We start from the raw sequence: 27035 nt of genomic DNA, 5'->3' as shown, positions 1-27035 counted from the left end.
AAAGTAATAAATGTTATTTGCAGTTAACAATTTTCTTTTTTCTTTATTACAATATTTATGGCAAGACTAGGTACATTACATATTGTCGCTATGTTTGCCCGCGATGGACTCCTAAACTATTCAACCGATTTCAATCAAATTTGCACAAATAGATTTGAACTAATCCAAAATTTCACAAACATTTGAAATTGAATTTGAATTTGATTTTGAGCACTCACTCGGCGTATTCTCCTCGTACGAGCAGCGGCTGCCCCTGAGCAGCACGGTCTTGTGCTTCCAAGTGAACTCTTGCAAGTAGGGGCAGTAGTCGGCCAGCGACACCGAACCGCCGTAGTGGGCTTCCTCCCCCGCTGGCACGTTGGGCAGCGTGTCGAAGTGCTTATGAAAAAAAAATATAAAAAAATATTTAAAAAAAATCTAAAAAATAAAAAAAAAGTCTATGGAACCCACAAACAAATACATTTAAACTACAATATTCAATTAAATCAACTTTTCTCATGTATTTATCAATTATACAAGTACACAACTTTCACCGCTTCCTACTATCCTTCCTACTTATCCTACTAATCCTACTTCCTACTAATATTATAAATGCGAAAGTTTGTGAGGATGTGTGTGTGTTTGTTGCTCTTTCACGCAAAACTACTGAACCGATTGCATTGAAATTTGGTACGTAGATAGCTGGACAACTGGATTAATATATAGGCCACTATTTATCCCGATATTCCTACGGGATACGGACTTATGCGGGAGAAACCTTCCTACTATTCTAAATTTCTCTACTTCCTACTATTCTAATAATCCTACTATAATCCTAATCCTACTAATATTATAAATGCGAAAGTTTGTAAGGATGTGCGTGTGTGTTGGACTTTCACGCAAAAACTACTGCACCGATTGCAATGAAATTTGGTACGAAGACAGCTGGACAACTGGAATAACACATAGGCAACTGTTTATCCCGATATTCCAACGGGATACGGACTTGAGCGAGTGAAACCGCGGGGCGCAGCTAGCATACAATAAACTCACATGATAAAAATGTAAAATAAATATAACAAAGACTGTGTACTCGTAATACTGGAGAAACAGAAATCTGTTATATATATTTAGAAATTAAAAAATTTTTAACGGATTTTAAACGCGTTTTTTTCATTACATTATTAACCCGACGTTTCGAGCACTTTACAGCGAGCGTGGTCACGGGGATACTCCCTGTAAACACCCTCAACCTCCCTGAGACAATGAATAAATCGCGTTTAAAATCCGTTAAAAAGTTTTAATTTCTAAATGTATAATCCTCGCGTAAAATCAAACACAAGAAAATACTTTTATATGTAGTTCAATGCTTATATTGTGCGAGATTCAAAAAAACCTAAATTATTTACGATTAAATTTGGATCTGATTAATGAGATTTGAAATATTAAAGAACTTAACTTTATACTTGTATAATTCTAACTGTAACGATATACAAATAGTTAAGCAGTAAGGTATACAAAAACAAAAAAAACAAAAAAACGAAAAAGGAAATAAAAAAATAAAAAACCGCAATTTTTTTAAGCTTCCGTTTGCTTATCTGTATAATTTTTACTTTTATATAAACACATTTTCTCTCTTTCTTTCTGAAATCACCAAAAAAGTTGAATTTACAAGAAAAAATATGTAAAAAAAAAACGTCACAAACCTGATACTGCCTTGGTAGTATGTTGTCGTGTCTAACTAAATTGCACAGGACCACAGCGTTCCGTCGCGGCGAGCATTCCGTACGCAACGGCTCACCCTTTATCCGCTCGCAAAATGGCGCCGGATTCTTGCGTCTGTTTCAAATACACAACAAACATTTATTTATTTATATATCATCATCATCATCAGCCCATATGTATTCCCACTGCTGGGACACGGGCCTTCTATAAGGGTTTTATTTATTACATCTTATCCTATCCTATCCTACAAATATAATAATGCGAAAGTTTGTGAGGATGGATATACATCCATTTGTTACTCTATCACGCAAAAACTACTGAACCGATTGCAATGAAATTTGGTACGTAGATAGCTGAACATCTGGAATAGCATATAGGCAACTTTTATCCCGATATTCCTACGGGATACGGACTGACGGGGGTTAAACCGCGGGGCGCAGCTAGTATAGATATATCGACAGAAGGTGGTCAGGATTGTCTTCGGCCATGCTTCTAAGCGTGTAGGCAGTGGATACGAGCAAGAGAAATAAAAGTAACTTCGAATTGAAAGTCGGTTGTAATTCAAATTTAAATTAAACCAGCTTTCCGCTCGCGGCTTAGCCCGCGTAGTCGCAGGAAAGACAGACCCGGGATTTTCCTTGCATGCTCCCGTGCGAAATTTCCGGAACAGAAACTCCTATGTCCGTCTCCTGGTTCTAAGCTATCTCTGCACAAATTTCCAGCCAAATCGGTTAATCCGTTCTTGAGTTATAAGTAGTGTAACTAACACCACTTTCTTTTATATATATAGATGACACTATCACTTTAACCGTTAACTTTATTCTACACTTGAAATTGGAACGCGGTACAGTTCCCAGGAGACTTGCTATCGCAGAGACGGCTGGACAATTTCTGACTGTCCCGCTCCGTTTACGCCCGTCCTAGACTCTGTATAACGCTATTAGATGGCGCTGGCGGTCCAATATCTCGACGCTTTGTTCGGTTGTTAGTGTATGTATCCGATAGATGGCACTGGCAGTCCAATACCTCGCTGTTTTGATAAATTTTTAGTGTGTTTCCGACAGATATATTTTAACAGGAAAATTGAGGGGGGGGGGACCACTCCAGTTTCTAAAACCATATGACAACAATTCCCTATCAAACACAAAAAGACTTACGTCAATCGGTTGAGAACCCACGGAGTTATAAGTAACAGAGCAAAAATCGACATACTGTTGAATTTAGAAGCTACATCGTTCTAGAGAGTATCGTTTAAAAGGTATGAAGCATGCTATAATTTTTAATTTATGATACACTTACGTGATTTCCGTCCCATTCATGTCGCTTGTAAGTAATAATTTTTACATATTATCATATATACTATCATACATACTCGATAATATAAAGCTGAAGGGTTTGTTTGTTTAAACGCGCTAATACTAGGAACTACTGTATCGTTATCGAGTGAAATGTACGTGATCCCTGAGCGCGATAAACTATATAATATGTAAATCAGGCGGAGCTGAGTTACAAAGTGTAATTTAATCGTAAAATATGTTTTTTAAGTAGAAATATATAGAATTAGGTAAAACGTAACGAAATAAAGTTTAGTAATGAAGACAATTTTTGAATAATAATTCTCTAATTGTCAACTATGTCTACTTATAATACTCATCATGACAGATAATGATGATAAAAATTATTCGAATTAATTATAGTGATCTTATGTTGAACGCTTCGTTACGTAACGCGTTACGTACGCCAGAATACCTGGCTTCAAACCCACACATTTCTATAATTCATTCATTCGTAAACAGTAAATGAAAACATGGTTTTATGAGTATTATATTATTACATTTATAACATTCGATTACTTACTCAGTAGCATTCTCTACGCTGCATGTAAATGAATAAAAACATTATTGAAGAATTTATAAAGATTGAAATGTTAGGCTTTTTTTTTTCTTGAATATATGGATGTATTTAAATATGTTTATAGAAAATGTCAAAACCCAGTGTACCACCATCACCAAGCCGGTAAGCGCGAGCATATGTTTGTGTGCCGGGGACGTGTGCACGCTGGCGTGTGTACGAGTATAGGTGTGGCGCGCATGAGTGTACGAGTTGAGTAAGTGTGCGCGCTTGTGTGCGCGTGTGTGTGGCGCGCGAGCATGTATACGAGTGTAGATGTGCGCGCGTGCTTGTACGAGTTTGAGTGAGTGTGCGCGCTTATGTAGCGTATGTACATGGACATATTAATGTGTATGTATGAGTTTGAGTATGATTAGTGTATATGTGTGTGTGTGTTGCGCGCGCATGTGTTTACGAACGTATGTACGAGTATGAGAGATGGTGTGTGTGTGTGTGTGTGTGTGTGTGTGTGTGTTGCGTGCGCATGTGTTTACGAACGTGTGTACGAGCATGAGAGTTGATGTGTGTGTGAGTGTGAGTGTGCGTGTGCGTGCGCGTGTGCGCGTAACGGCAGCTACCTTAACCTTTGCGTGTTGAGCCACTGCTTGCACGAGGCGGCGGCGAACCCGCAGCCGAGCCGCCGGCCCCAGTCGAGCGGCGCCGCGTGCGCGTAGTCCGCGCGGTACCAGCCCGTGTCCTCCATCATCGCGAACGTGATGCGGCTGAACACCGAGTTCTGCGTGTGCGTGCCGGTCATCGCTTCGTTCTGGTTTTCAGAAGTGGAAGAACCTCATCATCACGATTATTTGTACTTAATGAATAAAAAATTATCATTTGGACTTAAGGTAATGACTGACGGACTGAGTAAAAAAGCAGAAGAGACAGAGGTAGCTAACAAAGTACTTCCAGATCATGAAGTCGAATCAGCCAAATAACATAACACAAGTTAAACACTGCAATGCTGTAAATCCACGTTTTTATTATTAGTTTGTAAAAATAAGTCATGTTAAACAAACATTGTTTATGTGTTAATTTTAACCGACTCCAAAAAAAGAGGTTATTAATTCAACCGCATTATTTTTTTGGTTTTCTTACACAAGGTGAGTTTACAACCAAATTTTCATCCCCCATTTTATCTCCTTAGTGGTAAAATTTATCAAAATCCTTTCTAAATGAATGCCTCCATCATAGTCATAGTTACATTTGCCTTTTATATGCTACTAGCTGTTCGGCTCGGCCTCGCCCGTGGCACACATATAGCCTACTAGCTGCGCCCCGCGGTTTCACCCGCGTAAGTCCGCATCCCGTAGGAATATCGGGATAAAAAGTTGCCTATATTATGTTATTCCAGGTGTCCAGCTCTCTACTTACCAAATTTCATTGCAATCAGTTCAGTAGAGTTTGCGTGAAAGAGCAATAAACGAACACACATCCTTACAAACTAGGATGTCACTCAGTAACATTGCAGCTTTTTAACGGTGAAAGAATTATTCAAACCGGTCCACCGGTTTTTGCGTGAAAACATTACAAACGTACAAAAATATAAGAGTCTCCTGTTTATAATACAAGTATAGTTTAATAGACTGAAACATGAGTTTTACATAACACAATATATACCTCAAAAACTCTCTTCTCCCAATGTGTCAGCGCGGTCCCATCACCTCCCTGGTCCTCCAACTCCGCACCTTCTAGCGTCGAACAGTTGAAATGCTCGCGAACCTGATGAACATAATATGTGATGACATAAATATAATAAAACATACGTTCTGTGAATCTAATTCATCTGTAGTTTTAGTATAGCATTGATATCTATCCATACCGCCTCCTTGGTACAGTGGTTAACGCATGAGCGTAGAACCGAGGGGTCCAGGGTTCGATTCCCGGTGGGGACGCACAATAAAAAAAACGTCTAGTCTGGCAGGACACAGAAGGCTGATCACCTGCTTGTCCATAAATAAGTCGATCAGTGAAACAGATGTACATCATCTGCCCCATATCCCACTGGGGGACACGGGACTTCACTTTTTGTCTTATTGATCTCTATATTTGTTCCAATAATTATACTTTAAGGTCCATTTGTAATGTGTTACGCAATAAATTAAATTTGAATTTGATTTTGAATTTGAAATCCTTACTTCTCATCACACCATCACACTAGTTACACTCATATTATAATAGTGAAGTTTGTATGATTGTCCGCCAATCATGCTGAAGCTACTGAATGGATTTTGATGAAATTTGGTATATAGACAGGGTACGAGCTGACTTGGGTGATAGTATATTTTTATCCTAATTAAATGCTCTCTTGGGATAAAACAGGAATCCAGATATCCGGGCGGAGCTGGGACGAGCGTCTAGTATATTATAAATGCGAAAGTGTGTTTGTTTGCTTCTTATATTATTCAAGTCGCTACGGAGTATGTTCCAGACTATTTTATCCGCACCTAACACGCTAAGATGGTCTATATATTTACACGGCGGATACTAGCCAATGATTAGTCTTAAGATTCTGTGTACACTATGGGACTGACATAGTCAGTATTGATTCAAAGTCCCTAAATAAAATAGAATTAAAAAAATTCTCCTTTCATACCGTAATTTATAAATTCCGATAGATGGCGCTACTAAATAATGTCACATTGTGACAATTGTCTTTATCCACGCGATCGAAGCTGCGGTAATAGTTATAAAAATTACGTTTTCCCTAAAGCGTTTAAAACATATATTTTAAAATGAAATAAGAAATTTTGTAGGTCGTTTTGTTGTTCCAATACTTTTTCCCTGTTTTATATACTAACTGCACCGCGCGGTTTTGCCCGCGTAAGTCCGTATCCCGTAGGAATATCGGGATGAAAAGTAGCCTATATGTAATTCCAGTTGTCCAGCTGTCTACGTACCAAATTTCATTGCAATCGGTTCAGTAGTTTTTGCGTAAAAGAGCAACAAACACACACATCCTTACAAACTTTCGCATTTATAATATTAGTTTTATATAGTATTAGCTGATCCGGCAAACCCAATGTTCTGTCTTACTTATCATTCAGGGGTATGAAAAATAGATGTTAGCCGATTCCCAAACCTACCCGATATACACACATTATTTCATGAGGCCCATCCTTTTCGGAGGAGTATATATATATAGGGTTTTATAAACTCACCTCCTTCACGACTCTGGGAGTGACGATCATGTGGAAGTTCCTCTCCATATAACCTCCTCTAATCATCCACTTTTTGCGAGTAATGTTTTTGACCACTCTATCCGACCATTTGTGAATCTGTAACCTATTAAATAACAGTAATTAATGAGAATTTTTGAAAGAATAGAAAAAATTTGATCACGAGGCGGGATTCGAAGGGTTGACGGTTGGCCGAGGAGCTAGGTTTTGTTACGGTTAGGCAAGAAACGCGAGTTCGAATCCCGCCTCGTGATCAATTTTTTTTTTTGTTCTTTCAAAATTTTTTTCATTTATAAAGCATTTCAATGCTATAAAACTAAAAATTAAAAGTAATTAATCATTTAATCTATATCTATACAAATTATATGAAGCTGAATTGTTTGTTTGGACGCGCTAAACTCAGGAACTAATAGATAGTGTTCAAAGTTATTTTACCGTTGGCCTCTGAGTACTATATGTACAATGAGTAAAGTCGAGGCGACAGCTAGTAATAGATTTTAAATAAATCGGGTTTTACGGAATCATTAAATGTTACCGTAAGAATCTAGGGTATTCATTAAACGGCTGATTGAACAGCTGCAACATATATATGTATATTTATGTTTGTATGTCCGTCTGTTCCTACGCATTGCGTGTAGGATTTTATATATTTTTTATGTCATCGTCGGCAATGGAGCTGGCGGGTCGCCTGATGGTAAGCGCTACCACCGCCCGTGAACATTTGGAGAGGCGTGAGGTCGATTGCGCCTCTACCTATGCATTGCCGACTTTAAATTGGAAAGGATTGACCAGAGGAATAATCGACAGGATTGGGAAGGGTAAGAAAAAGGATAAGGGCCTCCAGCTACCCCACTCACCGTACGAAACACAGCAGCATGCTACTATGTCACGCCGGTCTTCTGTGGGGGTGTGGTACTTCCCCGCTGCGAGCTGGCCCAATTCGTGCCGAAGTGTGCTCGACTCCCACATACAAAATGTATGTTTACTTACTCTTCATCTAAAGGTGGGTTGCCTGTATCCGTCCGTCGTTCCGTCAACGGTTCACCATTATCGTCTCTGGAAAATATTAATAATTTATTTTAAATCGAAATATGTATTCTTAACTAACATATTTCGAAAGATCACCAAACAGCAATGCACATTATTCCTGTATATTTTGTGTAACGATTAATTTTAATTCTTTAAAATCTAATTTTAGCGGCTTGCAATATTTCGCACAAACTCAAACATATATATATTTTTTTTTCCGCCCACAGCTTTGCCCGCATAGTCGCAGGAAATATAGACCCGGGGTGTTACCGGCAAAGTTGCCGTTCCCGTTCAGTTTCCGGGATAAAAAATATCCTATGTCTTTTCTCGGGTCGCAAACTATTTCTGTATCAAATTTCAACAAAATCGGTTCAGCCGTTCTTGAATTATAAATAGTGTAACTAAGTATGACGAAACATCTGCTAAACGATTTATAATAAATCACAAATATACATGTAAATCCATGTTACTACACGGGCAATCATTCTGATTTTTTAACAAATTATTCTCTAAGAGACATAGTAATTTAATAGTGTTCTATTTTTGAAGTTCAGTCAATAGATTTTTAGTATATCGCGGATTCTTATTTCTGAGCAATGATATGTACGCATGTGTGCGTGTGGCCTTGTGTACGGACAGAGCCATTTTTTCGTTGGTTGTATAAATGTGGGTGTGAGTCATTTTATGTCATGTATATATATGCATGATATATTGTATTACTTTTCTTCTTTTTGTTTTTATTCAGCCAATCGCGTTACATTTTTTGTTTTTTTTTTTAATTATCCTTTCCCTCAGGCTGTCTGGAAGAAATCGCTGAGGAGGGTTAAGGTCACCTTTTTGTACTTTACATTTACTCTATATGTAATATACATGTTATGTATGTTGCTTTTTAAATTTATTTGTGTACGTATAAAAATATGTTATATAGATATACTGTATTGAAATTTATATTACACCTATTGTTTATTTTTATCAATATATATGTTTATGCTCTTCTCTACTTCTGTCCTCTATTTTAATATCTCTCAGTGCAACCAGATACATTTAGGACCGCCATTTGTGACAATGTACCCTAGTTTGTCCCAATTTGGAATTATTTCAAAACAATAAAACATAAATTAATTAATATGTACACGGGTATTTTGTGTATTTTCTGTTTGTTGTGGTACAATAAATAGTTAAATGAATATCCTAATGATATATTCATAATTATTATTCCTTTTTTTAACCTACTAATATTATATATGCGAAAGTTTGTAAGGATGTGTGTGCGTTTGTTGCTCTTTCAGGCAAAATCTACTGGACCGATTGCAATGAAATTTGGTACGTAGACAGCTCGACAACTGGAATAACAAATAGTCAACTTTTTATTCCCGATAATCCTTCAGGATAAGGAACTACGCGGGTGAAACCGCGGGGCGCAAGTGGTATGACATAAAGTGGATAACTGAGTTGGTGATTCGCCTGATGGTAAGCGATCACCACCGCCCGTGAACATTCGCAGCACTCTATTTTAAGGTGTAAGGGATAAGAAAACGATTGATGACTGGAAAGAAGGAATAGACTGGAATGGGATATGGAAAGAAAACGGGCCTGCTAGTGATGATGATGATGAGTCCAACTGATCACCTGTAGAACCCGAACAGGGACACGCTGAAGCCAAGTGCGTGCAGCATCTCATGCTTCACGGTGGACAGCACGTGGGGCAGGTCCCTGTAGCGGGTCGACAGCTCGCCGGGGCAGAAGTTCGCGTGGCCCGCTACGGGTCTGGAACATATAATCATAATAACTACTACGCGATCCAGCAGAGAACGTGCATGAGCGTGAACGTGCTTATGGGACAAATGTACAAAATCTGATTGTATGTCAATAATGCTTTAATTTAGATGTATTTATTTAAGTATAATATTTGCTTTACTGATAATGGGGGTTATGGGGGAAGATGGGGGTTTGATTGATGATAAAAGCATGTTTTATAATGCCTTAAATTTCATATTTTCTGTGGTGGATTTTGAGAGATATCTGGTGAGAGATCTAAGATGAAAACTGTCTCAATAGATGGCGTGGGGTGTCCAGTATGCACAACAAACCCAAACAGTAGAAAATAATCGAGATTTAAATGGGACCACACAGCAAGCACCAGCTTTCAAATAAAAACAAGAATCACCAGTAACAAACAAAAAAAAAAACATTAAACTGAAAACTCCCTCGTTTTAAAATCGGTTAAAACTAAGCGGCTAAGTTTCAGTGTAGTTACCTATCCAGAGCAGCTTCTTGCTGACAATGCGACGCATACGCAACTGTCAGACCGCGCCTACACCGCTCCGTCTCCAGAGCGCTGACGTATAACACGAAATCTGTATCTTCGACCCCTGTTGGCTCTTCTGAAAGCATAGGAACACATTATAACGGTCTTAATATAACAGTTATAATGTAACCACTTGAATATAGCAGCGATAATACAGAGTTCATAATGTAACAGTCATTATATAAAGCCATAATATAGCGGACTTAATATATCGGCTAAAATAAAATAAATGGTCCTTAAACTTATTTCGTCTAACGCCTGTTAAAAAACAAGTAAGCCAGCATCCCCTAACCCACTTAACGGCTCCACCTTTCTGGATTTGTTAGCTATGTTTGACGATAGTTAGTCAAAGATAGCTAATATTAGTAAGATAGTAGGACTAGCTGCGCCCCGCGGTTTCACCCGCGTAAGTCCGTATCCCGTAGGAATATTGGGATAATAAGTTGCCTGTATGTTATTCCAGTTGCCCAGCTATCTACGTACCAAATATCATTGCAATCGGTTCAGCAGTTTCTGCGTTAAAGAGCAACAAATACACACACATCCTTACAAACTTTCGCATTTATAATATTAGTAGGATAGGATAGTAAGATAGTAGGATAAGTAGGATAACTCACCAATTTCCCGTTCATTGTAATCTAAAGAGTTCCCTTCGGTGGTGTGTTCGATGACATCTTCTGGTTGCATTTGCCTCAACAGACGACAATCGTGACCCGTGTTGTTGCATACGTAACACGGCTGGAACAAACATAATATACTGAAAATCAGCGCTGCGCATTACGCGAAGCCTATATTTATATAAAAGGCAGTGGTGGCTCAGTGATGAGAACCTCGGACTTCAAAATCGATAAGTCGGGGTTCGAGACCGGGCGAGCGTGCAGGAAAGTAAATCGATTTTTCAATTTATCTGCACATGTGGATAACATCACCACTGCTTAAAAACGGTGAAGGAAAACATCGTGAGGAAACCGGCATGTCCGAGAATCAAAAGTTCGACGACATGTGACATCTGCCAACCCGCACTTGGCCAGCGTGGTGGATTATGGCCTGAACCCTCATAGGAGGCCTGTGACCCAGCCGGTGGGAACATATATGGGCTGATGATGATGATGATGATGATGATATTTATATAGCCATACCTATTCATATTGCTACAGCGATGTCCTTAGCTATAAGGTTAGGTTAAGTGTTTGATAAATTTGATTTGATTTGATTTGATTTGAAGCACATGCTGAGAAGTTACCATTTTTAGCACCACGCTGATTAGTCATAAGTCCACCTTTTAATTTTAATTTAAAATCATGTGGTGTTAAATAAACATTCGTTCTTTCTCTCTTCTTTTTTCGAATTAAATCATTACTAGCTGTAGCCCACAGCTGCCCGCGTGGACAAAATAACTTGTGGTATAAACATCCCTTATTTAACCCCCTTGAGGATAGATTTGTAAAGATCCTTTCTTAGCGGATGCCTACGCCATGACATATCGTAGTAGTCACTTTCGCATTTATAATATTAGTACGGATAAGAAACCGACATATGTAAGCACCATCTTTTGTCTTTTACCTCGTGACCACGCTCGCTGTAAAGTGTTCGAAACGTCGGGTTAATAATATAATGAATAAGTCACGTTAAAATCCGTTAAAAAGTTTTTAATTGCTAAATGTATAATACTCGCGTAAAATCAAACACAAGTAAATACTGTCTTTTGTCTTTCTAGCGAATAACAAACGGCGATTAAGCGACTGTGAGCGTTGTTACAAGCTGAATAAGGTTTCACATCGCAAAACATATTGCAAAAAGCAGTTGGCCGTGTAATTTTGTATTTTGTATTGATAAAATAATAATAAATACTAGCTTTACGAGTTAGAATATAACCAGCAAAACGATTGCATCAGTCTCTAACGTTTAACTTTCCCAAAAGAAAATAAAATTTGACGAAATCGATCAAACGATAAAAACTTAATTCGATTTACCATTGTAACACTTTTGTTATATTTTCTCTCAGCGATGTATATCTTGAATTGGCTTCACGTTATAGGTAATTTTTGTTTTAAACCATTTAATTTTTTTTTTATTTATTATTTTACAGTCGGCCATGGAGCTGGTGGGACGCTTGATGATGAGTAACATAAGCTACTTCTTACCACGGTTAAATCGTATTCATCATCATCATCATCAGCCCATATATGTTCCCACTGCTGGGACACAGGCCTCCTATGAGGCTTCAGGCCATAATCCGCCAAGTGCGGGTTGGCAGATGTCACATGCCGACGAACTTCTGATTCTTGGACATGCCGGTTTCCTCACGATGTTTTCCTTCACCGTTTTGAGCAGTGGTGATGATACACATGCGCAGATAAATTGAAAAATCAATTTATTTCCTGCACGCTCGCCCGGTCTCGAACGTCGACTTGTCGATTTTACGTCCGAGTTCTACACCACTGAGCCACCACTGCTTTTTCAAATATTATTGCCATGAACTATTATGATTCACATTTGAATCATTCCGAAATTTATAAATTCCGATAGATGGCGCTATATTAAAAATGTGATCTGTATGACAGCTGCTAATTTTCGTTAACCATGCGAGCAACGCCGCGGGCAATAGATAGAGCGAAATAAAATAACAATAAACAATAGCGTCCGTCCGTCTATATTCGACTTATGTATATTTATAAGTATTTGTGACGGTTATAAAGCGTTCCATTCCACGAAAATATTGTTCGAGTCTCATTACCTTGTGTTTCTCAAAATTAGTTACACTAGATAACTTTGAATGACTAAATACGTCTAGATTCATTTTAACCTTGGATGATAACGTTTTAAATGGTTATTTTCTACGAGCAATCTCACGAACGATCCTGGCGATGGTAAAAATTCTGATTCTAAAATGGGAAATGTTTCCAATTTCCTATTATACCCAAAAAGAATCACATCATTTGTTTGTTATTTCACGGCATTATTCCATTAAAAAAATCAGTCAAACGGAAAACTTTTTTTTTGGTAACGTAGCTTAAAAGGAGGTTCTACGGTCTACTTTTTAATTTTTATTTATGTTCACCAATTTCTCAGCCAACTACAGATCAGATATTTGATGATGCAGACGCAGACACAATTATTTTTGTCATCTATGCTACATATTTGTCTGTTTTACTTGTGGAGTGCCATGCTATATATGTATGATCGAATCCGGGCGCTACCACTGTGGAATAATAATACTTATTAATTACATTTCAGGGAGCCATTTACTTATCCTAGCGCATATCACAAACTCATTGGTACTGCTAACAGCAAATGTCGAGGACATCAAAAGAATAGCACAAAAATTCATCTCAGAATCGCTTGCGGATAAATTAACGGATCTCATCGTGAAAGCTACAGATAAAAGCAACATAGACGTATCAGAAGAAAACAAACAGATAGAAAAAATCTACGATGTACCAAAGGACAATTGGCGTGACAATCACAAGAACAGAGGCGTAAAGGATAGACACGGATCAATGAAACCAGAAAAGGTAAGAAACTACGAAACAACCCAACATGAAGTATACAAAGATCGAGGTAATGTGATAGGCAGTAGAGAAATCAAGAAAACACGCTACAATCTAAAATCATCACGAGATAGGGGTACGAAGGAGTACATAAACCAGAATCCCTACATCGAAAACGTGAATTTAAAAGCGATAAGAGAACCGACTATACTATCTGACAAGCGAAATACATTCGAATCTATAAATAGAGACGAACACGACGACTACATGAATTCGATTAATGAAATACGAAATCGAGTGTTTACAGCTTCGACGAAGAAGGAGAGGAATGAGTTTGATCAATATGACAATTCGTATTATCCAAAAGCCGGGGTAATTGCGACCAGCGGTGGAGTGGCGTTAACGAAAGGACCTGATGATAGTGGTTCGTCGGTAGACAATAAAGATTAGTAAGATAATGTTTATAGCACGCAGTAATTTATAAAATAAAACCGACTTCTACGAGTCTTCACGCAAGTGGCGTAGAAGCCGTTGCGATGGTGTTTTCCTTCTCATCATCATCATCATCATCATCATTATCATCAGCCTCGATTTGTTCCTGCTGCCGGTTCACTGGCCTTCTATGAGGGTTCAGGCCATAATCCACCACGCTGGCCAAATTCGGGTTGGCAGTTGGCAGAAGTCACATGTCGTCGAACCTTTGATTTTTGGGCATGCCGGTTTCCTCACGATGTTTCCCTTCACCGTTTCAAGCAGTAATGATGTGGATCATCCTCAGATAATTATATAAAAATCAATATACTTAGAAATTAAAGGCTTTTTAACGGATTTTAAACGCGATTTATTCATTATATTATTAACCCGACGTTTCGAACACTTTACAGCGAGCGTGGTCACGGGTAGACTGATATATTTCCTACACAGTCGCCTGGTACCTCTCGTAGCCCCGACTTCTCAATACCAAGGTCCAGACCACTGATCCACCCCTGCTTACCAAGCTGTTCACTTACATTTAAATGCTCTTCTGGTACTCTAACTTCTCCACACATGGTCTCAGGGCTGCAGGCGTCGATGCAATGGGATTTACCACCTCGTATGAAGACCTGGCGTGTAGGGCATTTTCTGTAAGGAGAAATCATTGGTTTAGTCGCTACGTAGTGGTCCTTTCAATTTAATATATATATTTGAATAATGTGTATAATATAAGGTAATTTTTGCCCGCTTTTGTAACACTAGCTGCGCCGCGCGGTTTCACCTGCATAAGTCCGTATCCCGTAGGAATATAGGGATAAAAAGTTGCTTGTTACATTTTATTCCAGATGTTACTCTTTCACGCAAAAACTACTGGACCGATTGCAATGAAATTTGTTTTTTATTTTTTTTTATGTTACAGTCGGCAATGGAGCTGGTGGGACGACTGATGGTAAGCGCTACCACCGCCCATGAACATTTGTAGAGGCGTAAGGTCCATTGCAGACCTTACGCCTCTACAAATGGATTGCCGACTTCTTGGGAAGGGATTAAGATAGGATTTGCGAGAGGAATAAAGGAAAGGACTGGGAAGGGGAAGGAAAAGGATATGGGCCTCCGGCTCCCCCACTCACCGAACGAAACACAGCAGAATGCTATTTCACGCCGGTCTTCTGTGGGGGTGTGGTACTTCCCCGGTGCGAGCTGGCCCAATTCGTGCCGAAGCGTGCTCGACTACCACATATAAATTAGATATTAGATAGGAATAAAGGAAAGTTATTATTGTTACGTAGATAGCTGAACAACTGGAATAAGATATAGGCAACGCGGGTAAAACCGCGGGGCGCAGCTAGTACTGTCTAAACAGAACATGCCGTTATAGAATGTCCTTAAAAAACATCAAGTGCAATTTTATAAACAACTAGACGCTCGTCCCGGCTCCACTCGGATGTCAAGATTAGGGGCATTAATTGGGGACCTGTTTTATCCCAAGAGGCTCGGGATAGACTTGGGAAAACCGGTAAGTATGGGGATAAAATCACTATCACCCAAGTCAGCTCATACCCTGTCTGTATACCAAATTTCATCAAAATCCGTTCAGCAGTTTCAGCGTGATTGACAGACAAACATCCACACAAACAAACCTTCACATTTATCATATTAGTGTGATCATTACGTTTAAATTAAAATGTGACAGTATTGAATTTCAATAGTTAATACGTAGGTATATTGTACAAACAGGGTATTAAAAATATATTCATATTTATCAGAATTCTCTATAATTTAGATACACTATCTCCATATATCTCATATCTATTCTTATCATTCAGATAAAACATTCTGCGTGAGAGATTCGTCAGTGATGTACTTATTTAAAAAATCAAGCATGTAAGTTATTTTTTTTTTCTTTTTTTAATGAGTTATTTTCATAGTGAATTCACGGGCGAAGTCAGACAGTTTTGATAGTTTAATAAATGAAACGACTAATTTAAAATATTCCCTATGACCTAGAGAAAAGCTCGCGAAAGAAAATTGACGAATCTTCTATCGAGAGCTGGATGAAAATATGTGGGAAGTAAATGAGATAGGCATTCAATTATAATGTTTTAACGTACCGGGGCAAGGGGTCCAGTCCCTAAAACTGACCCCCTGACTTCGCTCGTTTCTACATTAAGATATCTATAGACTTTTGAATTTAACTTATCTATAGATCTGGTCAGCTGTTGTTAGTATTAAAAACTCAGCCTATATAGTCGTCAAAACTTTTTGTTTATTTACATTCTAGAAACATTTTCCATGCGTCGGTTGTTTTTGTTTTCAACCTACTCCAAAATAAGAGGTTATAAATTCGACCGTATGTGTGTCTGTTATCTCAAAACTTTATGATTCTTTTTCTATTCTTTCTAGATTCTTTTGAAAGCCAAGCTTTGGTGCCTGCCATGTGGTCCCATTAGGTCTAGTTCTGAGATGAACTGATTTGAATATGTTTAATTTTTTTTTATTATTGTTATTAATATGAATATTTCAATTTACGAGTAAAATAGGTGATGGTGTAGAGTAACTGACTTTTTAAATTTTACTGCGTCATTTCAGTCAAATCCTAGATTCAATACTGGTGCCTAAACTAGATTAGGCACAGCCTGATTTAGTGCTTTAGGTAATATCTATTTAACGAACGTCTGGAAATCTGCACATAATTCGAGGGCAAAATACATCATATTTTACTATATACTTATCAAAACGATATGTTATGTTCAAATCAATTCAATCCTATTTATCATATCCTACCAATATTATAAATGCGAAAGATTGTGAGGATGTGTATGTGTTTGTTACTCTTTCACGCAAAAAGTACTGAACCGATTGCAATGAAATTTGGTACGTAGACAGCTGGACAACTGGAATAACATATAGGCAATTTTATCCCGCTATTCCTACGGGATACGGAGTTACGCGTTGGTAACCACGGGGCGCAGCTAGTATTATAAACGTGTAAGTTTGTAAATATGTATGGATGGATGGATGGATGTATGGATGGATGGATTGATTGTTGTAAGGATGTTTGTTACTCTACACGCGAAAACCGCTTATCGTGTCTGAATGAAATTTGATACAGAGGTATAGTCTGGATTAGTACATAGGCTTTTCAGCACTTTTCACCCGGGTACCATGCGATTAACACAGTGTTTATGTGTTTAGTCTAGTTTAATTAATTAGGAACACACTGGGATAGGGTTTGTGACCTATGCGGTGATAATTGAATATTAAGCCATAGTTTATTTATCAGTTACCTAAATCGGATGAAATTTCTTAAGATTTAAATAGATAGCGCCAAATGACATGTCTGTATGTATTTAAGTACTGATTATAATATGTTATCTATTGGCTTATTATTATCACATGTAATTAATAAAAAAGTTCACCGGTGTTTTTGGGGAGAAGGTACCACGCCAGATGCTAAAATGGGACCATATACAGTCGAAAACTTAATTTATAAAGGGGACATTGAAAAACAGCGCTGTAAATGTTCTTAACATTGCAGCATAGGCTGAGTTGTCTCCTTTTTGTGAGGGTCGTTATGACATACTCCTCATATCTGATGCCGATCGTCTTCGTTTGTGTAATTTTATATATATGTTGTGTAATTGTATTTATTTGTTGCTTTTTAACTGTATAATTTCTTTCATTAGTGTGTTGTGCTGTCCCTGATAAATACATTTTTCTTTCTTTCTTTCTTTATAAAACAACAATTCCCTATCAAACACGAAAACAATCACGTCAATCCGTTGAGAACCCACGGAGTTATCAAAGCTAAACATTGAGAACCTTCTTCGATTATGAAAACCTCGCTTTACCATATTGACCGACATGCAACTGGACCAACAGACATATTACAAAACGGATTAACTACAAAAGGGTGAAAGGGAGGACCCCCCGTGCCATGACATTTTCTAGAACTAGTGTTCAAAACAGTACTACCAGTATAGGAAAGCGATGGTGCTAGCCGACCCATATAGGTCTGTCTTTTTCGCACACTGGAATTAGTGCTGCTTTAAGACGTCATGAACTCCCTGATTTTAGTGAAATTTAAAACAACCCTATAATCTATGGACGCTAAGCAAACCTGTGCGATATCTTTTCTTTTTCAAAGACAAACCAAATGTTTTATTTTTAAACATACGCAAGTTTATTATTTTTAAACATACGCAAGTTAATATCGGGATAAAATGCCTATATGTTATTCCAGTTGTCCAGCTATCTACGTACCAAATTTCATTGCAATCGGTTCAGTACTATTTGCATGAAAGAGCAACAAACGCACACATATCCTTACAATTTTTCGCATTTATAATACTAGCTGCGCTCCGCGGTTTCACCCGCGTAAGTCCGTATCCCGTAAGAATATCGGGATAAAATGTTGCCTATATGTTATTCCAGATGTCCAGCTGTCTTCGTACCAAATTTCATTGCAATCGGTTCAGTAGTTTTTGCGTGAAAGAGCAACAAACACACACATATCCTTACAATTTTTCGCATTTATAATACTAGCAGCGCTCCGCAGTTTCACCCGCGTAAGTCCGTATCCCGTAAGAATATCAGGATAAAATGTTGCCTATATAATATTCCAGTTGTCCAGCTCTCTACGTACCAAATTTCATTGCAATCGGTTCAGTAGTTTTTGCGTGAAAGAGCAACAAACACACACATATCCTTACAAACTTTCGCATTTATAATATTAGTAGGATATCAGTATCTTCCCTATATCATTAATATAGCACAAGGTAATTAAGTCTCAAGGTGGTCGTCACAACATTGTTCATGAAATTGATTTAAAATTATGAGGATTGGTGATAATACAATAATTAAATGAGTTTATCTTATTATCCTGATTAGAATCGCCAGGGTTACATTATTTCCTTGTGTATAAGAATGAGACAAATTATCTGATTCTATTATTAGAGAGATAGAGAGAGATAGATACGATCCCACAACCCCTACCACCCCTCGGGACACAAACACGATAGCGTAGTGACGTCAATGTGTGCGCACGCGCACACGCACACACGTGCCGTTCGCCGCAGGGCACACGCACTCACGTACACACGTAAAATGATACCAAAAGATATCGTATCTTTTGTATAATTGGATCTGAAACGGCGTCTGCGATACCACCAATGATTTAACATAAACAATAAAGCATTTGCCATTGTTTTTAATATTCATCAACCGACTTCGAAAAAGGAGGTTCCGATTTGATTGTTTTTTTTTTAGATCGGTTACTTCTGAACTTTCCACTGGGTGAACCACTTTTTATGATTCTTTTTAAATAAGGAAAAGGATATGGGCCTCATGTACTGGATATGTATATTTAATTTATTAATTTCAGGGTCAAACGAGTGGTTGGCTAAGGCCCCTGAAATATTTCTGTCTAGCAGTTGATAACTCCAAGTTTAGTGTATCTAGTTAAAGGTAAACTAACATTTAAAAGTTAAAGACTTTTTAACGGATTTTAAACGCGATTTATTCATTATATTATTTATGAAGACGTTTCGAACGCTTTGAAGCGAACGTGGTCACGGGGAGATTGGCCTTTCTGTCTAATATTCTACTAATATTATAAATGCGAAAGTTTATAAGGATGTGTGTGTGCGTTTGTTGCTATTTCACGCAAAAACTATTGAACCGATTGCAATGAAATTTGGTACGTAGATAGCTGGACAACTGGAATAACATATAGGCAATTTTTTATCCCGATATTCCAACGGGATACGGACTTGAGCGAGTGAAACCGCGGGGCGCAGCTAGTAATGTATAAATCGCGTTTAAAATCCGTTAAAATGTCTTTAATTTCTATATGTATATAAAAATGTAAAAATGTAAATGGCGGAAAATGGACCAAGCGTAGATTGAACAGGTACCTTCTAGTCGATTAAAAAATTACATCCCGCATTGCGATCCGCCCCGGCTTCGCCCGTGGTACATATATAGCCTATAGCATTCCTCAATAAATGTGCTGACATCACTGAAAGAATTTTTCAAATCGGACCAGTAGTTCCTGAGATTAGTGCATTCAAACAAACAAACTCTTCAGCTGTATATTTGTATAGATTCACACGTGACAATTACATGACAATATAAATTGTTTCAACGCTCGCTAGAAACCAGCGTAATTACTAGAGATAAGTCGAGGTCGTTGCTGATAATCAAATATCTAGTTTTTGGACATGTACCTTGGAGATTTCTCTTTTATTATCCATCTGCGTTAGATGCTTGTCTGTTTGTATGTGGGAGTCGAGCTCGTTTCAGCACTAATTGGGCCAGTGCGCACCGGAGACCAGACCCCCACAGAAGACGTCAAATAGTATAATGCTACTGTGTTTCGTTCAGCGAGTGGGGGAGCCGGGGGCACATACTCCCTTCCTTATCCTTCCTTCCAGTTCGCTCCTTTATTCCTCTCGTCAATCCCTTCCTAATCCCTTTTCAATTTAAAGTCGGCAGTCCATTTGTAGAAGCGTAAGGTCGTAGGACCCTATCTAACCTAGCCAATAAATAGTATAAATGTGGATGTAACTCTCTTACTTCTCACACCTAAACCACTGTAACGATTTGGATGAAATTTTGTACAGAAATAGTTTGATACACTAGAAAGGATCTCTGCATGTCGGTCGGGACAGACGTTTTCCAGATATTTTCTTTGTAGTCGTTGTATACTACGCGGGCGGAGTCACACGCGGGCAGTTAGTACTTTACAGCTACATATAGGATTTAATGTTTAGTTTTATAGCATTGAAATGCTTTATAAATGAGAATTTTTCCAAAGAATAGAAAAAAATTGATGACGAGGCGGGATTCGAACCGTTCGATCCGAAGCGTTTTTTGCCAAACCGTAACAACGCCTAGCCTCTCGTCCACCCGTGATTCCGCCTCAACAATCGAATTTCTTCTACTCTTTCGGTTTCATATGCCTAATCACATCACAACCAATACGAAACATTATATCAATGAATACAAAAATTTTATTTTTAGTTTTATAGCACTGAAATGCTTTATAAATGAGAAATTTTTAATGAATAGAAAAAATACATATAGGATTTTTTATAGAAATAGATCTATAAGATAAGATTAAACATCAAAGGGCGTTTTCAATGGCCTATCTTTCTTTTGGTTCGCTCACTAAAGTTAGGGGTATATTGCATTATCATTTATCTTAGATCATAGAACTATGAGTCAATTTTATTGGATAATTTGATATGATTTACTTTTTCATTAAATTAAATTGTCAATTCATCATATAAATGCGAAAGTTTAAGTTTGTAAGGATGTGTGTGTGTTTGTTGCTCTTTCACGCAAAAACTACTGAACCTATTGCAATGAAATTAGGTACGTAGGCAGCTGCACAACTGGAATAAAATATAGGCATCTTTTTATCCCGATAATCTTTAGACATACAGAAATATGCGGGTGAAACCGCGGGCGCAGCTAGTGTTTGATATAAATGAAACACTAGTACCAGTGGACGGCTAATGCTTGTTATAGCTTGTTTATTATATTATATACAGCTTTTGTAATTAAATAACTTTATAGTAAATTTAATTTTTTATTTTTATAGCAATGAAATGCTTTATAAATGAGGAATTTTGAAAGAATAGAAAAAATTTGATCCCGAGGCGGGATCCGAACCTACGTCCCTAGGGGTCACGGGTGGCCGAGAGGCTAGGCGTTGCTACGGTTTGGCAAAAAACGCAGGTTCGAATCCCGCCTCGTGACCAAATTTTTTATATTCTTTCAAAATTTCTCAATTTTATGGCTTAAGATTTTATTTAAGAATGATTTTCCTTTTTTCCAGTTAAAAATGGCGTCACAAGAAAGCGAATCTCCGGGGCCCTACGTCATACCCCTGCCAGAGAGAGGCGAGTCCCTACCAGAGGGCCGCGACTCCCTACCAGAGGGCAGCGAGTCCCTACCACAAACCGTGTATATAGAAATGACTGAGATAAGGACAGAAAGCGATGTGAGTTAAATCGTCATTTGCCTTTTATATGTCATAGCGAGCAACTGAGCTGGTGGTTCGCCTGATGGTAAGCAATCACCACCGCCCGTGGACAGAGCAGAGGTGGGACGGCATATGCGTTGCCCGCTTTAAAAGGCAAAGAAAAAATACACAAATAGTACAAGGCGGTCTTATCGCTTGCGGCGATCTCTACCAAACAACCAGAGCATATAAAGCGCGAGAGCAAAACTCTCTGAATCAAAACGCTGTCGTATAATTTTCTAGTCTATGGTACTATAAATATATACGTATAATTTTCTAGTCTATGATACTCTAAATCTATACTTATATTATAAACACACTCGGAGTTTGTTTGGCTTTCGCGTAGCAACGCAGCGAATTTATGGTATAACTAACTACGCGGTTTCACCCGCGTAAATCCGTATCCCGTAGGAATATCGAGATAAAAACTTGCTTATATGTTATTCCAGTTGTCCAGCTGTCTACGTACCAAATTTCATTGCAATCGGTTCAGTACTTTTTGCGTGAACGAGTAACAAACACACACACATCCTTACAAACTTTCGCATTTATAATATTAGTAGGAAGTAGGATAGTAGGAAAGTAGGATATTAGTAGGAATTAGGATTCGCTTGGGTTTTATAGTTTTATCTGCTACGTATGCTAAGGATGACGACAGCTTTCCGCCCACTTCATCCCTCGGGTTGTAAAAGGAAAAATGCCCATGTCACTGTCTATCCACCCATCTCTACATAAAATGTCGTTTATTTATTCATTTTTATTTGATGTACTGTGATTCGACATTCAAAATTTCCGAACACGATCTAACAATCGAAACTGCTCTGTTCGAAAATTGAAAAGTTTGACGTCTTGACATCAAACATGGCGTGACGAGTGGGGGGGGGGGATAGCAGTAAGGGGCCATCAAATTCAAATTTAAAATGATTTATTGTGATTCACAGATTATAAGGAGGGTATTACATAATATAAAGTTCTACTATGATCTGCCATGTGGCGTATAATTGTCAATTTTATATACATCGATAACGTAATTAATGGACGGACCCTTACTGCTTTAGGAAGATGTAAACCGTTAGAAACGAGTGTGTTTTATTTACAGTTAGCAAATTCAAGCCTAAATACTAGAAGCAGACCATTTGTTTTATCGGCAGAGTGTTCCGGACAGAATGATGGACGAACAACGGGGCAGCATAATCCAAGTTTTGTGGAAGTGAGTTGTTTATCTATTTTGTTTATTTATATGTTCGCATTAATATATGTTATTACGTTTCCCCCGCGTTTCCGTATTCCGTAGGAATATCGGGATAAAAGTTGCCTATATGTTATTCCAGTTGTCCAGTTGTCTATGTACCACATTTCATTGCAATCGGTTCAGCAGTTTTTGCATAAAAGAGCAACAAACACACACACATCCTTACAAACTTTCGCATATATAATACTAGCTGTGCTGTCGGTTTCACCCGCGTAAGTCCGTGTCCCGTAGGAATATCGAGATAAAAGTTGCCTATATGTTATTCCAGTTGTCCAGTTGTCTATGTAGCAAATTTCATTGCAATCGGTTCGGTAGTTTTTGCGTGGAAGAGCAACAAACACACACACACATCCTTACAAACTTTCGTATATATAATACTAGCTGTGCTGACGGTTTCACCCGCGTAAATCCGTATCCTGAAGGAATATCGGGATAAAAAGTTACCTATATATTATGCCAGTTTTCCAACCGTCTACGTACGAAATTTCATTGCAATCGGTTCAGCAGTTTTTGCATAAAAGAGCAACAAACACACACACATCCTTATAAACTTTCGCATTCATAATATTAGCAGGTAGGATTAGTAGGGTTTAAACAATTTATTTGAATACAGCTTGAATGTGTGGTTACATTTACTTGGAACACCCCTGATAAGTTAAAAAAGCCTCTAGCAGGAGAGTTCTCTCTTCCTCATTTGAAAACTACATGTGCTGTTTATATGTTTATTTTCATTCGATTATATAATTAACTAGAATATGTGGAAAGGATACATATAAAAGAAAATAAATAAATAAAATGAACAAACATACAGATGAAGTTAATAACAGAATAAACAAACAAACCATTAAACTATTGAATAGTGTTAATGTTGTGAAGGACTAGTGTCTGAAATAGGTCGTAAAAAGACCTGTAGTTCAGATAATTCCTTTTAAGATTATTACTTTGCACCTATTACTACTAGTAATAAATAACCTATTAATACTAGTAATAAAATAAAAGTAAGCGAAATAATAAAATTTAACTCAATACGTGTGTATGCGTGTGTGTGTGTGTGTGTGTGTGCGCGTGTTGTTTATATAATTATTTGTTATCTAATCACTCAGGTGTAAGGTAAATGTTTCAGGACACAATATTCTACGATCCCTTTGAAGACAGGCGGATAGACGTAGCGAAGGAGGGTCCGCAGCGGCCGAATCAACTGTCACTCACTAACCACTATCAACCAGCAGTGCACGGGAGCAGGTCTAGTCCTGGTGAGTGTAGATACCCACGGCCCGGAGGAGCCGGGGGCTATGTCATGCTTGGAATTCGCCTGTGACGCTTTCCCTTCACCGAATCCCTTCTTATAATTTTGTTTGAAACCGACTTCAAGATATGATGATAAATTCGATTATATTTTTGTGTCTGTTGTTTGGTAACTCTTTGCTGGGTGAATCGCTTTCTATGTTTTATTTTATATGAGAGCTAGTACCTGGCGTGTCACATTGAAATTCTGCATTGTTCTGACGATTAAAAAGGGATTTAGTGTTTTTTTTCTTAAAGAATAATTAGATATTTTAATTATTATTAAATACTAGCTGCGCCCCGCGTAAGTCCGTATCCCGTTGGAATATCGGGATACATAGTTGCCTATATGTTTTTCCAGTTTTTCAGCTATCTACGTACTAAATTTCATTGCAATTGGTTGAGTAGTTTTTGCGTGAAAGAGCAACAAACGCACACACATCTTTACAAACTTCCGTATTTATAATATTAGTAGGATAGTAGGACAGAAGGATGCTTTAACATAATTATAGACTTCTATATAAATTAATTATAAACACGCTTATAGACTTATTACAGCCTATACTATCTTCCTACATCAAGCCATGAGGGCAACAACCACGAAAACATAAAACAAATACAGACGAATTGATAATAACCTCCTCCTTTTTTGAAGTTGGTTGACAATAACATAGCGTGAACTCAAATTGATTTCTGTGTTCGTTCATTCGTCTCGTATTTCGCAAATTTTCCTTAATCTGTATTTAATCATTACATTTTTGAGATTCAAATATTCTAAAGCGTCATTTCTATCGAGTATTTAAATCGAGGCCTCGCCATCCTACTAATATTATAAATACGAAAGTTTGTAAGGATGTGTGTGTTTGTTGCTCTTTCGCGCAAATACTACTGAACCAATTGCAATGAAATTTGTCACGTAGATAGCTGGACAGCTGGAATAACATATAGGCAACTGTTTATCCCGATATTCCTAAGGGATTCGTACTTACGCGGGTGAAACCGCGGGGCGCAGCTAGTCTATATGTATAAAAGAAAGTGGTGTTAGTTACGCTATTTATAACTGAAGAACGGATAAACCAATTTGGCAGAAAATTTGTGCAGAGGTAGCTTGGACCCAGGAGACGGACATAGGATAGTTTTTATCCCGGAATTCCCACGGGAACGGGAACATGCGAGAAAAACCCCGGGTCTAAGTTTCCTGCGACTACGCGGGCATAACCGCGGGCGGATAGCTAGTTTATATAAAGCATTATTAAAATTTCAAAGCTTTCAGGCATTTCAATAAAACATCGCGTTAGACAGCGAAAAATTGTCATCTTCATTCTTAAATCTCAATACAAATTTAATTCTAATATCATATTAAACTCGCGGAGGCGTTGTTGTGAAATGTTCGAAAAATTTTAATTAAGACATTCGCATAGCTTGAGATCGTTCATATTTTTCACCTTTATTAATGACTAGCTGCGCCCCGCGATTCGGCTATCTACGTACCAAATTTCATTGTAATCCGTTCAGCAGTTTTTGCGTGAAAGAGCAACAAACAAATTTCATTGCAATCGGTTTAGTAGATTTTGCGTGAAAGAGCAACAAACACACACACAAACACAAACTTTCACATATATAATATTAGTAGGACTAGCTGTTGCCCGCAGCTTCCCCCGCACGGTCTTAATAGATTTTCATGGTACGAACTTTCAACCCCCATTTTATCCCCTTGCGGGTAGAATTTATCAAAATCCTTTCTTAGCGTATGCCTACGTCATTACATCTATCTCCATATTTAGACTAGCAACCTGCCCTGGCTTCGCACGGACACAATTACATCTCCACTAATATTATGAAGAAGAAAGTTTCGTATTTTCGTATGTTTGTAACTTTTTCACGTAAAAACCGCTGGTACTGGAAAGCTGCGACTTTGTTTAGCGACATTGGCATACATGTACCACGGGCGAAACCGGGGCGAACAGCTAAACATAAGTAAATACTGATCCTCGATTGCAGTGTACGCATCTCTACCACGGATATACCCAGCACAGACACCGCCAGATGACGGCTTCCGACTCACACCCCTGCCAGTAGCGGAGACACCTGAACCACCCCCAGCGTATACGGAGATTGATACAAGGCAGGATCGGTTAGCCACACCCATAACACCGAGTAATTCAGGTAATCTTCTCCCTTTTATGTCACAGTCGGCAATGGAGCTGGTGGGTCGCCTGATGGTAAGCGCTACCACCGCCCATGAACATTTGGAGAGGCGTAAGGTCGATTGCAGACCTTACGCTTCTACGAATGGATTGCCGTCTATAAATTGGAAAGGGATTAAGAAAGGATTGACGAGAGGAAAGGAACGGACTGGGAAGGGTAAGGCAAAGGGCCTCCGGCTCCACACACCGTA

At 38.2% G+C, this 27035-nt stretch overlaps 1 protein-coding gene across 4 annotated transcripts in view; it reads right to left on the bottom strand.

The window, feature by feature from the left end:
- The window catches only part of LOC119838553 (leishmanolysin-like peptidase), an 80081-nt gene that overhangs the window by 5248 nt on the left and 47798 nt on the right, over positions 1-27035 (bottom strand). Inside the window, exons 5-16 of one of the 4 annotated variants that reach the window (XM_038364534.1) lie at positions 14609-14720; positions 10725-10845; positions 10057-10183; positions 9429-9566; positions 7761-7826; positions 6753-6876; positions 5212-5313; positions 4173-4360; positions 3562-3579; positions 3004-3027; positions 1686-1818; positions 219-378 (exon numbers count right to left, since the gene is read on the bottom strand). In XM_038364534.1, coding sequence (XP_038220462.1) covers positions 219-378; positions 1686-1818; positions 3004-3027; positions 3562-3579; positions 4173-4360; positions 5212-5313; positions 6753-6876; positions 7761-7826; positions 9429-9566; positions 10057-10183; positions 10725-10845; positions 14609-14720 — 1313 coding nt within the window. The remainder of the gene's footprint in view (positions 1-218; positions 379-1685; positions 1819-3003; positions 3028-3561; positions 3580-4172; positions 4361-5211; positions 5314-6752; positions 6877-7760; positions 7827-9428; positions 9567-10056; positions 10184-10724; positions 10846-14608; positions 14721-27035) is intronic. The other 3 variants (XM_038364535.1, XM_038364536.1, XM_038364537.1) reach the window with 3 other exon arrangements.

The sequence above is a fragment of the Zerene cesonia genome, unplaced genomic scaffold (genome assembly GCF_012273895.1).
Source record: "Zerene cesonia ecotype Mississippi unplaced genomic scaffold, Zerene_cesonia_1.1 Zces_u003, whole genome shotgun sequence".
NCBI classification, from domain to species: Eukaryota; Metazoa; Arthropoda; class Insecta; order Lepidoptera; family Pieridae; genus Zerene; species Zerene cesonia.
This window is presented reverse-complemented; position numbering and strand designations above follow the sequence as displayed.